The sequence below is a fragment of the Dipodomys spectabilis genome, unplaced genomic scaffold (genome assembly GCF_019054845.1).
Source record: "Dipodomys spectabilis isolate Male_0828 unplaced genomic scaffold, ASM1905484v1 ptg000169l, whole genome shotgun sequence".
Classification (NCBI taxonomy): Eukaryota; Metazoa; Chordata; class Mammalia; order Rodentia; family Heteromyidae; genus Dipodomys; species Dipodomys spectabilis.
In genome coordinates this window covers 458779-473501 of record NW_024870846.1, presented here as the reverse complement: position 1 = coordinate 473501, position 14723 = coordinate 458779, and the positions used below count along the sequence as shown (strand labels likewise).

General features: G+C 41.7%; 1 protein-coding gene across 1 annotated transcript; it reads right to left on the bottom strand.

Moving 5' to 3' along the window:
* Positions 1-354: 354 nt before the first annotated feature.
* LOC122119452 (serpin B13-like) lies at positions 355-10169 on the bottom strand. The gene is made up of 7 exons (XM_042693509.1): positions 10005-10169; positions 9464-9520; positions 4811-4939; positions 4316-4433; positions 2844-2986; positions 2483-2638; positions 355-756 (listed from the first exon to the last, which is right to left on the bottom strand). Exons 1-7 carry the CDS (start codon positions 10167-10169, stop codon positions 355-357), a joined length of 1170 nt encoding a protein of 389 aa, XP_042549443.1.
* Positions 10170-14723: the final 4554 nt, after the last annotated feature.

The following is a 14723-nucleotide window of genomic DNA, read 5'->3' as shown; positions in this document are numbered from 1 at the left end:
AGAAAGAAAATTCTATCTGGCTTCTTGAATCTTATTTTGTAGTTTGCTAATATTTCTAAATTACCTTTCCTAGGCCCAGATTATCAAAATATCCTCTGGAAAAGAAAAAAGAAACATGCAAATGGAGTATGAGGTCAAAACATTGGAACCAAAAGGAGTGTTCAGAATCCCAAGGAATGCATTCCCCCCAGAGGGGCCTTGCTCCCCAGAGGACACACAAAACGTATGCAACCCTGCTTTGTTTTCAAAGGAAGGGACAAGATCACTAATCAATAAACCTGGCTACAGCCCTTCCATCACAGATTTAATCCTAAAGCCGAAGGCAAGATGTAGGACAAAATTCAGAGGCACTCCTCAAGGAGAAGAAAACCTTCCAAAGAAGAGGACGCTGTCGGATTTGGCGTGCTTGATGAAGAACAGGAAGGGATGGTTGCAGTGGACATGTTCCTGGCTGGGGGCCGAGAATAGGGCGAAGTCCACACCCGTGGCGGCTGCCGCCTGTGCGCCATCCTCACTCAGCAGCAGCTCAGACCTGTGCAGCAGGTGCTGCGCGCGGATCCCGGAGCGCACGGACATCCCCGAGTAGTCGGCGTGCTCGCTGAAGGCTGCGCACATCCCCAGCGCGCGCAGCGCCGGCTCCAGGTCATAGGCATCGGTCACCTCCACCCGGGGCAGGCGGAGGTCCACCATCCTCTCCTCCATGCGCCCAGGGCTGGTCCACTCCACCACCTTCTCAGGATTCAGTTTGTCTATGATCTGTTTACGACAGGGTTGGAAGCCAGATCAGCGCGGTTATCAGTTAAACATTTCAGAAAGGCTAACCCCGATTTGTATCCATGAGAAAGGATGTGTCTCCGACATGCACTCCACCATGTGACTCTGTATGTAGAAGGCTAAATTGTCTTAACGTTTCTCCATTTCATGATTCCATCTCTCTATCTGTGCAGTCATGAAAACCCGCTACATTTTTAAAGATTGAAAACTGTCATTTGGGTTTTGGTAAAGTTTGGGTTTCTGATTTTATTTGTGACACAGGTCTCATTGTGTGGCTGCCCAGGCTGGCTCTGAACTTGCAACTTTTCTGCTTCAGCCTCCTGAGTGCTGGGACTATGGACATGCATCACCATACTACCTTTAAAATGTCATTTCTTATCTTATTATCCACCTCTAGTATTTGTGATTGTGTGTGTGTGTGTGTATATGAATACAAAGTGAATCATATATGTGAAGATACTGATATACATACTGTATATTAATATGTGTTACATGAATGCATGTAATAGATGTACAGCTGTTATGAGTGCACATGTGTTCCATGTGGTATACATGTATAAATGTATGTATATCCATACACATGGTCATATGTAATATAACACATGCACTTGATATAGTATGTATTTATATATAATTGCAGCCACCAGGAACACCCTTTTATAAAATTCAGTTTTCCACATTATTGCATATCTCCCCCAAATGTCTCCAAACTGCTTTTGTTAACATTCCTTCTACCAGTTGATAAATTCTGGCCAACATTCATCAATCCATTCACTTTTCAAATATGTAGCATGTATCAGGCATTGTGGGGAATTCTGATAGATCGAGAAGACACAAAAGCAGCACTTTGGAAATTTCAAACTGGGTATCCTAATGTATTTGATGTTGAAATTACTGATTTTGACTCAGAGGCAATTTTTATCTTTGAATTACTTCCTAAGAGTAATTACTACACTTGAATCTTTTGACTTAAGAGTATAAATACTCTTAAACCTCTCATATATATTGCCACTTGTTCTGAAGATTTCTCCAATTTATAATGCCACTAGAGAAGCTTCCCAGCCAAGGGCTATAATGTGTGGAGTGCATTCTATGTTCTGTGCACATTCCAGGCTATGTTTTGCTAACCACACAACACAACCCATAGAGCACCATGGAGCCCAATTAACAGATGGGAAAATACTAAGATTTAAGGAAGTTAAGAGGTTTCATGATAAAGAATTTAAAAGAACAAGAATTTGAACCAAACTCTTCCTGACTTCCAGAATACAAAATGTAAAATTATAAAGTGGGTGGGTCTAAGTCAATGAATTTTATACTAAGGGTCCAAGGAAAAAAGTCAAAGCTCCAAGGGCCTGCTGAATAGCAGCAAAATTGGCTCTATCGGTGCTTCTATAATAGTTTCCCAGGAAAGGAGAGTCTATACGTACTAACCACATTCTTCGAATGTGAGAGAATCTTCGGAACTCCCACATTAACCTTCAATGTTCACTTCAGCTAAGTGGTTCATCTTAATCAAGTTACTACTGATCAATATTCCTCATTAGATATGCATCTATGGCTGCAGGATGAGGTACACTTTCTACGTGATATGCTGGGCACCAGTATCCACTCAGACGTCATGAGCAGGCTCACTCAGTGGCTTTCCTGAAAAGCCTTGGAAATGATGAGAAGTCTAAGGAAATAGACCAGGAGGTGTTTTGTTTACCTTCTCCAGACCATCTATGTCATTGGGCAGAAACACGAACAGGCTGAGGTCATTGTTCTTGTATGGAATCCCCACAATTTTGGCCTGCAGGTCCTCCAGGGAGGCGAAACTGAGTTTTTGTCTCTGTGCCATCATCTGCACAGGTTTACTTGTGCTCTGTAACAAACCAACAGAGCATCCGATGTCAAAGACGTAAGAGTGAGAGCACAGCTACCAAGCTGCTCACTGAAAGGACCAGTTTGACCTAAAATACTGCTCAGGATTAGAGTCACAGAATGAACACTTGCTGTCTAACAGCATATCTTTGCTCAGATAAGACTTACGTTCCACATAAGCACACTGAATAAATGAAGCCTCATACCTTAGTCACCCAAAATTCTTCCTCTTTGGTATTTTCTTTCTTAAACTCCCTGTCCCACTGCCCTTTAAAATACACAGTGTTTATCAACACCAGCTTGGTTGAGCTGTTAAGGGAGCCTTCTGGAAAGAGGTCACTGATTTTTTCTGCAAACAAACAGAAAAGTCTGTTAATGTGCAGCAGAAACAAAGCAGACAGACTGGACTGATATTAACCTACAGGCCTTTCCAACAAAGGGTTCACTTGAAGAGAGGGTGTAGAGATCTCACTCTCCCATTATCTCTTCATTCCTAGGGGATACACTGGGTTAGTGGCTGCCTGTCCAGGCTCTGAGTTCACGTTGCCTCATGAGAATGCAGAGAAATGTGCAGAGAAACCCTAGGCAAGTTATGAAGCTCTCTGAGCTTAATGTCAGCATCAAATCTCCATCGTAGGGTCATTGAAGGAGGGAATGATTTAATAGATACAAAACCTCAAAACTCTACCCAGCACACCACCAGTACCCATTGTTAATTATTATACAAACCTACATGATGTAGGCCCTACCTGAGATTCAGATGCTACTGATTGTATTGCATAAGGACTTGATATTTTAGGCTCTGGGTTTTGGTTCCTCCCACACTAAACTCTAGATCATACTGTTCCGACTACCTCTGGATAGACTCTTATTTTCTGTATTTTCTCTATTTAGATGAAGCAAGATGAGACATGCACTCTGTAATCATCGTGAGCTTCTTAATAACTGAAATAAAAAGGCAACTGAGCACTCCAAATAGTGCCTTTTATTGCACATCAAAGTATATATCTATATTAACATTACTCAAAGTATATATCTATATTAACATTACTCTCCAGGATTTTATGTTTGGCTCATACTAAGGGATAAGAGAAAAAGGCAGGGTGAGAGATACACCAAATTCTCTGCTGGATGGTCTGAAAATTATACCTGCCCTGCATGATGCTCAAATGGAGACAAGACCAGGTAACCTCAGCCACAGGTAGCAAAGATAAGTTTGGATGGTCTTTGAAGGATCTGTTTCTCACTTATCAAAAAGACATGAAATTCTCTATAATGATGATTAAGGCACTCAGACGCATGGGGAAAGAAAAGGAAAAAAGAAACAAAACCACACCTCCGATTAAGAAAAGATCATAAGCCTAAGGCAAGCATGGTCGCATTTTCAGGAGTCCTAAAGGCACGTGTCTTACGGTCATGCACAAATAATTCTCCATTGCTCCCCCGTGGCTGCTTCCCCTTGAGTCTCTCCACATTGGCAGTGTCCTCCCCCTCCCCTCTGCCCACCTTTTCCTTTTCAGCTCTGCAGAATTCATCTCCAGTCCCCTCCCCACACGTCTCCCTGGTGCCCTGCAAGCCCACGGATCTCACTCAAAGCCAGTGGGCAAGAAGTGTTTTCTGGTAGTTGGTTTGTTTTTGTTTTTGTTTTTTAATGGTGAAGAAACTATCCATACTCTACCATTTGTTTGGCTTGCAACCCAGGAATTAATCTTCTTTCGACATTCATCTGGTGCGTTTACAAAATCAACAGGTTCCAGGGATGCATGGTAATATTTTTTAACATAATCTAAGTATTTCTATAGGAGAAATAGGGAAGAAATAGAAAGAAGTTGAAAGTCAATTTACCAATTGTCAACATCTCCAAATAAATGTCTCTGCTTGTTAGGACAACTAACACAAGAACAAATGTTCAAAACCTTAGGATGATGATTTAGATCACCCCTCTGCACATTTTTATATAAATGTAAAGAGACTGAGGCAAAATAGACCAGGTACAAAATTCCCAGCACTCAAAAGCAGCCAAATGTCTGGACAGCAGACCATAGAGACCACCATGATTTAAATGGATCCAGGCAGACAACCTAGGCAGATTGTCCCCAGGATCTCGGGTGCTAACAGTGACATTTGACCATTTGTGGCTACCAGTCAAGGTGCTATAAACACAGTCACTTACTTGAAGGAAGAGGTAGGTTTGTTCTCCAAACAGCCTGTTGCTTATGTTCAGTTCATAATCATTCGTGAGTTTCCTCATTTCAGTCAAAAGCTTTTGGAATTGTTGGTGTATCTCTTCTGTCTTCTCAGTCTTCAAACACAAAAACTCATTGAGTTCTATTGGCAAAAGAAAGCCTATTTTTTTTCATGAGTTTGACACCCTTGAAGGTAGAGCATGTGTTTTTTTCTGGCATATTCATGACTATTTTTTGACTTCTATACAAATCATAATCAAGTCACATCTAATTTCACTCCACAGGAAGGCTTGCCACTAACGCAGCACTACAATTTTTCTAATTTAGGCTGTACTTTTGGTCATAAATTCAACTGTCCAGTATGATTCATACATAATCTCTAGGTAATCTCTTATCATATATAAAGTTTATACCTTTATGTTGTAGATCACTGATAAAAATAGTCTTCCTTGATGAATTGTGTAGCTACTTGATAGAGCTAGACATTGGACTAAAATAAGATTTATCCCTGATCCTAGGCAGGTGAAGAGAATCATACTTTTATGGATATCCTGTAGAGTCTATGAGGTTTCTGGTGGAGTTCTAGAAAGCTCTCTATGGCAAAGCCAGCTGACCCTGAGGGGGTCATTCTCCCACTGACTGTTGCATGGTGTCTGTCTGTTTCAACTCACAGTGCAGACAAGAGAGAGAATTTATAGATCTGCAGTGAACAACCTGTTCCTGGAGAATGGAATGAATATCTTCCTCTACATGTACCATTGTTCATTTCTTTCTTTGCTTTGTCATTTTATTTCCTTTCTGGTTCCCCAATGCCTAACAGTATCTGACAACTAGTAGACAAGTTAATCTTTGTGAATAAGTAATAAACATTCTTTAAAAACATTCAAATTGAAAATGTAGCAAAAGCCTCTGAGGTTGAATTTGACCTTCAACTGCTTCCTATTACTAAGCCTTAAGTAGCTGACAATCATTATTGTTGACTACCTATAATGACTGGGGTGTGCTATGAGCAGGTCAAGGTATTGGAGCCTTTGGGCGAGGAGGGGTTGATGTAAGCATATTTCTCCTAGAAACAAGTTGTAACTGAGTTGACCTGATAATGGGGGGAAGGAAGGAAAGAGAGGCCTGCTGTCAAACAGGTTTTGTGTTTGACTTTGTTACCTCTATATCCTGGGAAACCTAAGCGAAGAAAATGACTTAAATTGGTCCTGAGTTAGTAATACCCAAAGACCTTACTCCACAAAAAATACACACACACACACACACACACACATGTATATATATTCATTAGAAAAAGGATTCTATCACAGGCTTCACTGAACTCACAGAGTATGAGTCAAAAATGAACTCATATTCCAAAATTATAAATCATGAACAAACAGGTTCCAAATCAAAAGTCAGTAAAAAAAAAAAAAGAAAATTTATAAAAATGCCACAAGGAATTTAGAAGTTGATGTTATCATTATCCCCTTGAGAAATAAAATTATAGTGAGAAGGTTAACCCCTTTGAAAGAGAAAGTATATTTAAGGAACAAGTAACTATTCTGTGTTTAGATTGGTTTAACAATGAGCTAAAATTTCTAGAAATAGATATTGCTCAATATGTATTAAATATAAAATCTCCATACATGGAGGTAAGCATGGTGAAATGTGCCTCTAGTCCTGGCCTCTAGTCAAGAAACTGAGGCAAGGGGAAGAAAAGTTCAAGGGCAGCCAATGTTACAGAAATTCAGACAGACTAGGTTGCATGGAAAATTCTCTCAAGGAAACAAAAATACCTGAATAAAGGATTAAACTGCCTGACAGATATTACTAAGTAAACTAAAGCTTGAGCTAAGCAATTGTCTCAAAACTCAACACAAAAACAAAAAGTAGGGACTACATATATATATATATATATATATGTATGTATGTATATAGAGAGAGAATAGAATAATATATATATATATATATATATATATGGGCAATAGAATAAAATTCTAGTATTTTTTCAAAAATCAAGAAAGTAGAAAATGGGGGAAATGAATTATTAAAGATTTAAGTAAGGCTAGGTATAATGCTGTAATCCCAGCTCCTATAGGAATGAAGAGTAGGATTGCAGTTCAAGACAAGTCCAAACAAAAAGTTACAAAGCCCCTTTCTCAACGAACAAGCCAGATATGATGGTCCACAGCTGTAATCCCAGCTGCAAGAGAGGCATGGGTAGGAGAATCATGATCCAAAGCTGCCCCCCCCAAAAAAAATCCCTCCCTGAAAATAAATAAAGCAGAAAACAGTCTGTAAGCCTGGCTATAATGACAGAATACTTGCCCAGCCAGTGGAAAGCCTTTAGTTCATACTCCAGTACCTACCTCCTCCCTCAAAAATGAAGCATTTGAGAATGAATTAAAAAAGGTATATATTTTCATATTCAGAACATGAAGCAAATCAAAGTTATGATAAATAATAAAGGAAATACCTGCCTAGACACATTGTAGTAATTTTTTAATAAAAGAGCTGAGATAAATTACCTATGAAGGATGCCAATTAAATCAACTTAGTGACAGTAATATTAGAAATAAAGGATGGAATGTTGTCTTCAAAGGGTTGAGAAAAGTATCTGCTTCTAATTCAGTATATAGTTTAACATTCATTCAGACAAGCAGAGGCAAGCATGACCTAACAACAGCAGCTATGTGTAAATCTTCATGCAAGAAACTCTCAGTGCCAGGTGCCGGTGGCTCACATCTGTAATCCTAGCTACTCAGGAGGCTGAGATCTGAGCGTCGCAGTTCAATGCCAGCCCAGGCAGGAAAGTCTGTGAGACTCTTATCTCCAAGGAACCACCAGAAAACTGGAAGTGGTGCTATGGCTCAAGTGGTGGAGTGCTAGCCTTGAGCTAAAGAGCTCAGAGACAGCACCCAGGACCAGAGCTCAAGGCCTACAACTAACCAAAAAGAAAGAAAAAAAGAAAAAGAAACTCTCAGTAAGTGACACTAGCAAGGTGCTAGGAGCAGATGCTTTAAGCCACTTTTCCCAAATTATCAAATTATCAAACTATCAAATTAACCAGAAAAGAAATGCAAATGCCTTTTTGATAAATGTATAAATGAGAGCTCCTCCCTATTAGATAGCATTGTGAGGTTAAGGTTAAGAGTTTGATGGCCCCTAGAATGGCTACCATTCCTTGTAACTGCAGTTCCCACAAAACACCAGGGAAGGGACAGAGCTGCTTCCCAGGATTGTAGAGGCTGTGCCCCACCCAGTCAGCAAGCCTCCATCCTGAGAGGAGCATGAGAATGTGCCCTTGGCGAACCTGCATGAAGGTTCTGCATGAACTACCACACTTGGGATGGAAAGCATCCTGGAAACAATGCCCAGCCAATTCTGTTGAGCTCTGTTGAGCAAAGCCTAGAACATAACCTGACTCTCCACAGAAGCAGCTGAGCCGCCCAGAAAACCCAGCCTTTGGCGATTATGAAATGAACAGCTCACATTTCTGGGTGGTTTGAACTGTGCCCTTAGGAGGGCACCGAACTGGATGATGACAACCGTCAGAGCAATGAGCAATTGCGCCCGTCCTGGAAATTCTGACCATCTATCAGCCAGGACCCAATGGACTTACTCCCCTGCTCCCATTTGGCAAGAATAACCAAGCTACACAAAAGCACCAGAGCTGGAAGAGAACCCAGAAGACCAATTGTCCTGTGCAATATTTTTAAAATAACGTAGCAGCAGAAGGGACCAAGCATGGATGAAATTTACTGATAATATCACCAACAGCGATCATCACCACTCTATCACCTGTGTGTTCCAGATTCCTACTAGACACATTACTGAGCCTCAAGGATGGTAGTAACTTGTCCAAGGGAGCCTAGCCCTAGTGTTACTGAGTCAATGCTAGAACTCAGAGCTCAAATTCCAAAGCCCCTCTACACTGTGGTAAGAACGTTTCCATCTACTAGTCCTTATAGTAGTTATTGTCCATTAAGGTGGTAGTCTCCTCTTCACCTTTAAATATCTGTTACTACTGTCATGCACTCTGAGTTGAAAGTGGTTTGTCTCCCAGAGATCATTTTCTAAAGGCTTTGGTTGCCCGGTTCTATGATAATAAGAGGCAGAGAAAGAGATCCTCGAGGGACCTGTGGCTAGATCCCCAGAGATACTGTCCTCAGCAAAGACTAACACTACCTCACAAAGTGTGCTCGTTCTTGCATGACTGGGTTGTCCTCGAGCAAGGACAGCCCTGAGCTTGTCCTCCTTCGGCATGCGGCAAGCTCTCCTTCCCCTTATCGACAAAGGTACGTGCAACGTACTGTACTAGAAACTGAACACAGAAGACCATCCAAGCATGGATGTGCAGTCTCCAACACGTTAAGCTGAAGAGCCTCTTCCTTTTATAAAGTACCCAGACAACAGTGTGTTTGTATAGCAACAAAAAGTGGGCTAGTCCATTCAGCAACTTTATGTGGCCACTTGAGTGTTATTGCTTATTCGTAAGTGTTACTTGATAAGTTGATCGTGACTTATAATATTGGTAAGTTGGTCACAGGTATCAATAAGTCAATGTGTTACTCTTTTGTGACTTTGCCTGTCCTTTGTCTCAATAAACCAACCTTAAAAGCAAACATACAAAAAGGTTGTAAAATATATATTCCCACCTCTTTGTCTTCAGTCATTGCCATAAGGCTTTCTGTGTCTTTTTCAGAGTAAAACACCTGGTAGAGAGAAAATATGGCAGATCAGAGAAGGGCAAACATCACAGAGCCTATCAGGGGAAAGGGTGAGTGGACTAGACATCTCAGAGCTAGCTCTCTCCTTTCAAAGTCCCCAGAGGATGTGAGTTGCCCATGCATCTCCTCCCTGGAGCTGTCTCTGTGTTCATCTTTGATGTGTGCTTTACACTGAGCTGCTCCTCCCAGTCCTTTTTGTCTTTCATGTCCTGACTTTAATTAGGAGAGTCGTGGCTTTGAACAAGGCCACTACTCACTCAGCGCCGACTCAAAGGCGTCCCAAGCATCAAGGGGCATGTGTGATGATGTTTGGGGAAAGGAATGAGACACTCCTGAAGGCACTGCATGTCTCGCGGTCTGTTTCCTGGTGTATGGGGCGAGATGAGCATCTTTTCCAGGGAATGTGGGACACGTCAGCGCCCGCCCAGAACCCAGACCCTGCACGCAAAGCCAGGGAGGCGGCGCCCACCTTCTGTAACTGGGAGGCGGTGGCTCCCTGGGTCCCTAAGAGAATCATGCCAATGGCGGTTGAGATGCCCAGTGGGGAAAAGAAGATGTTGCCGTCTTGTATTTCCTTGAGCTCTTTGAAAAGAGCGAAGCCGAATTGAGCGGAGGCTGCACTGAAAGGAGCCATGACGACTTGGAGCAGACCTGGAACCGCAACAATAGCAAGTTAACACTGAAGATTTGGGGTCCATTTCTCTGAGTCTCAGGATCTCTCCTCCCTGGGTCCAGAAAAAGGTGATGACGCCCCCAGTGCAAGATTCCTGTGTCCGCCTCGGCCCCCTCCTCAAGGGGGATGAAGTCCCCTGGCTTCCCTAGGGAGCAGGGTTAATTCCTTAATGGTTTTCTCTCTCCTGTTCTCTGTCTGAACACGCCGACCTCGTGGAGATAAGTTTCCCACACGCAACCCTGCATTCTACTGAGATCTGGCTTGGCAGCTGCTCGGCCTGTGAGAACGTGGAGTTGGGAAGCCCTCTCCCCCCACCCCCCCCAACCCCCCCACCCCCGCTAGCCCCAAGTCTAAGCAGTGTCCCCAATCCAGGCTAACAATAAGAAAGCGCTCACACCTTTATCTGATGCTTCCTGTTTATCAGATGACCCAAAATCCAAGCCAGAAGGTGGCAGCCCAGACTCATTCTCTTAAGCCCCAACCATTCACCCCTTGAAAACGTGACTCTGGGCTGAATTTTTCCCTAAAAAGCAAGGGATTATTAATGCAACTAGGCATAGGTCATTAAAGAATGTACAAGGATTTGCTCTTGGTATTTTTCTGGGTTGTTCTGGTTTTACTTGTGACCTAACAGATTTTCTCTCTCTCTCTCTCAAACACAAAAATAAACAAATTATAAGAGCAGCTCATATTACCAAAATAACAACATGAGCATGCTGTTTGGTTTCTTCACTACCTGCTTTGTAACTATTTAATAAAAGCTTTTTAAAAGACTCCTGAAGGAAAAATTAAAATGAGTGCAGAATAAAGTTATTGAAAACCCATGTACTCTGGATGCCTTTGAGGTTAATCCCCTAAGGAAACCCACACTGCACCCAGCTTCCATTTCCAGTCAGTTCCCTTACAGAGACTCTTGGAAGGTTTAATCACAAACAAATCAACTTTCAGTCAAATAAAACAAAGAAGATCCAGCACCATGGCCTTGTAAGTATTGAGTTAAATAAAGCCACCTCAAAGAATGTCTACGCACAATAAAAATATTTATTTCAAATCAACACACATGCTGTGCTCACAATACAAAAGTCTTAAGCTGGAGAGAAAAAACTTACCCAGCTCTTGGAGACACAAAGGCTGCTGAACAAGGACCTATGCAAAATGAGTTTCTGAAGTCCTTAATTTATAGCTCTAGCTCTCTCTCCCTGCCTCTCCCTAGTCATTACAGTTTGTATTTCCAGTGAAACAACCTTTGGTTTCTCAATGATAAGTTCCCTAATAAAAATGGCATGCAAACTTTATGTCAAAACTGAGGGCTTCATTCTTTATATATTCCTTATAGCTATAAATCATATACTTGAAGTTGTCAACAAGTGTATTTTAATTACAGCTCAAATAAGTATGCACTTCGGCAGAGGGGAAACAAGTTGGAATTCCAACATCTCCAAAAAGCAATGAGAAATGCTTTTTTGGAACCTGACCATTTAAGACACCCAAATTAACCAATATAAAGACTAGAAGTAGAAGCACAAAATAAGACTATGGAAGGAATTAAAATGATGAAGTGACAAAGTATAATGAATTATGACCAGTCAGAGGGGCTGGGGCATGAGAGTACCTTCCTTCATCTCCAATGATATTGAGAATCATTCAGGGGAAAAATCCTGTTTAAGGACTCTAAACATTCACAGTGAGACCAAAGAAATGATATTCTTAGGAGAGGATCACAAGGGCTTAATAGCTATGTGCTTATGATCATATAAAATTATACTCATCAAAATGGAACTCCATTTCTTATGGAAAAGTAGCATTTTTATTTTACTTTTTGTTTAGTTGAGTTTGTTTCTGTTTTTCCCCTTTTGTCCCTGTTTTTCATTTCTGTATCTTTTGTCTTGTACTTAAGCTTATCTGATTTGAAGAGGGGAAGGGGAAGCACAGAAATGAGGGAACAAAGGGAACTCATTCAACAGTGATAGTCACTAGACACTACATTAAAAATGAACTGTGCAACTTGTGGGGGAGTGGCATTGGGAGGGAAAAACCTGGCAGAAAACAAAGAAAGAAGTGACTCTGTTCAAAAAGAAATGTACTCAATACCTGACTTATGTTACTGTAACCCCTCTGCACATCACCTTGACAATATTTTTGGGGGGGGGGTCTGCTCATGGGGCCTGAACTCTGGGCCTGGGCGCTGTCCCTCAGCTCTTCAGCTCAAGGCTAGCGCTCTACCTCTTGAGCCACAGCGCCACTTCCGGCTTTTTTCTTTTTGCTTATGTGGTGCTGAGGAATCAAACCCAGGGCCTCAGGCATGCAAGGCAAGCGGTCTACCACTGAGCCACCTTCCCAGCCCCTTTACAATATTTTTTAAATCCTTTCTAGAGCAATGATTTTGCATCTTGAAAGCACATTAGAGGGAAATGATTTTTTAAAAAAACTTAGTCCCAACTCCTACTCCAGGCAAAGAGAGTCAGCATCTATGGACTAAGGACCAGATATCAGATATCTTTCCCTGAGAGACACAAGGTGTGCAGTTGGGGTGGGAACCACAGGCTTTTACAGACAGATGAAGACATCAGAGAAATGCAAACTTTACCACCACTGTGCTGTGGTAGTGCTGTGACCTGACAAGCCACATTTGGTAATAAATTGTATTGGGCAGTCTATTACATTGTGGTTCCAAAGCAAATAACAAAATTTAAAATAAAAGAACTGACCTTACTAGAAAATATAACTAGAAAAGGGATTGGTCATGCTGCTTCACCAACAGCATACACACACACACACACACACACACACACACATACACACACACACACACATATCCATATGCACATAATAGACAACACAAACCCACTCTTTCTTTTAAAAAAAAAAAAATCTGTCTAAACCAGCCTCGGTGACTCATGCCTGTAATCCTAGCTACTCAGAAGGCTGAGATCTGAGGATCTCAGTTCAAAGCCAGCCTGGGCAGGAAAGTCCCTGAGACTCTCATTTCCAATAAACCACCAGAAAATCAGAAGTAGCACTGTGGCTTTGGCTCAAGTGGTAGAATGCTAGCCTTGAGCTAGCTCCCAAGGACAGCTCCCAGCCCCAGAGTTCAAGCCCCAGGACCAAAGCAAAAACAAACAAACAAACAAACAAACAAACAAAAAAAGTCTATTTTTGTTGGTTCGTATGGCTTAAAAACACTCTTGTTCTCAAGTATTTTGTCCATTAACTGAGAAATCTCTCACTTTACTTCATTCAATAAACACTGTAGAGTCTATCAGACACTGTGCCAAGGACCATTAATTTCTAAACACCCAACAACCTCCCTGATGTCAGGCAAATGACACTACCAAAGGGGCAATAAATACTTAATAGGACATTATACCTCCAAAATCCAGTTTTTCCTGCCAACCCTCCAACCATTCCTCCTGCCTCTACTAGTTCATCAAAGAAAGTGGACTAGTCTCAGCTTCAGCCTTCAACAAGGGTGTGGAGACGAGTCACTGTTGCTACGCAGCAACTCCATGAAGGGCTCCCCTCTACTCCAGCATATCCGCCTTCCACTCACAGCCTTGGCTCCCGTATGCACCTGTCTGCACACTTGCAATTTGATTTATAGATTTTTAAAAAATATTTATTTTTACTACAGCTCTTTAAGAAAATTCAAAGGAATATTTAATTACCATCATTCGTATTTTTTAATGTCACTGGAATATATGCAGAAAAGGTAAAAAGCTATGTACATACGACCATATAAGATGATGTTAAGCGAAATCAATCCCAAGACAGGGACACAAGTGGTTTTATCTTTCTTGCTGTTGTTTTTAATGTACTTATAATGTACTGTGCGATTTTTTTGTTTCTTTTGTATGTTCTTCCCCCATGGTATAACCCCCTGTTTTCACTGTATTTGAGTCCAGTGTCCTGCATCTTGTATATACATTTTTCTAATTTGGGGAGGGGAAGGGAAATAACAAAATGGATACAGGTTGACCCACTGTAACAATGAGATGTACAAGACACTATATTGAAAAGGAACTTCACAACTTCATGGTGGAGGGAGGAGTTGGGGAGGTGGGGAGGGAAGGGATGGTAGGGGAAAAATAAAGGAGGAGGTAGCAATGCTCGATAGGAAATGTACTCATTACCTTATTCATGTACCTGTACAATCTTTACAATAAAAAACATATAAAAACATATACAAAAAAGAAATGGATGTGCTAGTTTTTTTTTTAAGATGCAATACCCTTCGGCGGACACCGATGTTCCTTGTTTCAACATCCCTTCCAGTGTATGTTCTCTATGTTTTTCTCTGTACACCCCCCGCCCGCCACCCCCCCCCCCCCCCACCGCCCGCCTCTGTCCCATTTCAGAGCTGTTCCTCTGGCCTTGGCGTTCTTAAGTCTACCCTGGGCCCCGCTGCTCTTAGGAGAGAGACTGCCCCCTCCCCTACGGTACATCCCACGCGTTTTCACTGGGAACAGCAGCTCATGTGTTGTGGTCAGGACGCAGAGTCCCACCCCTATTCCTTCT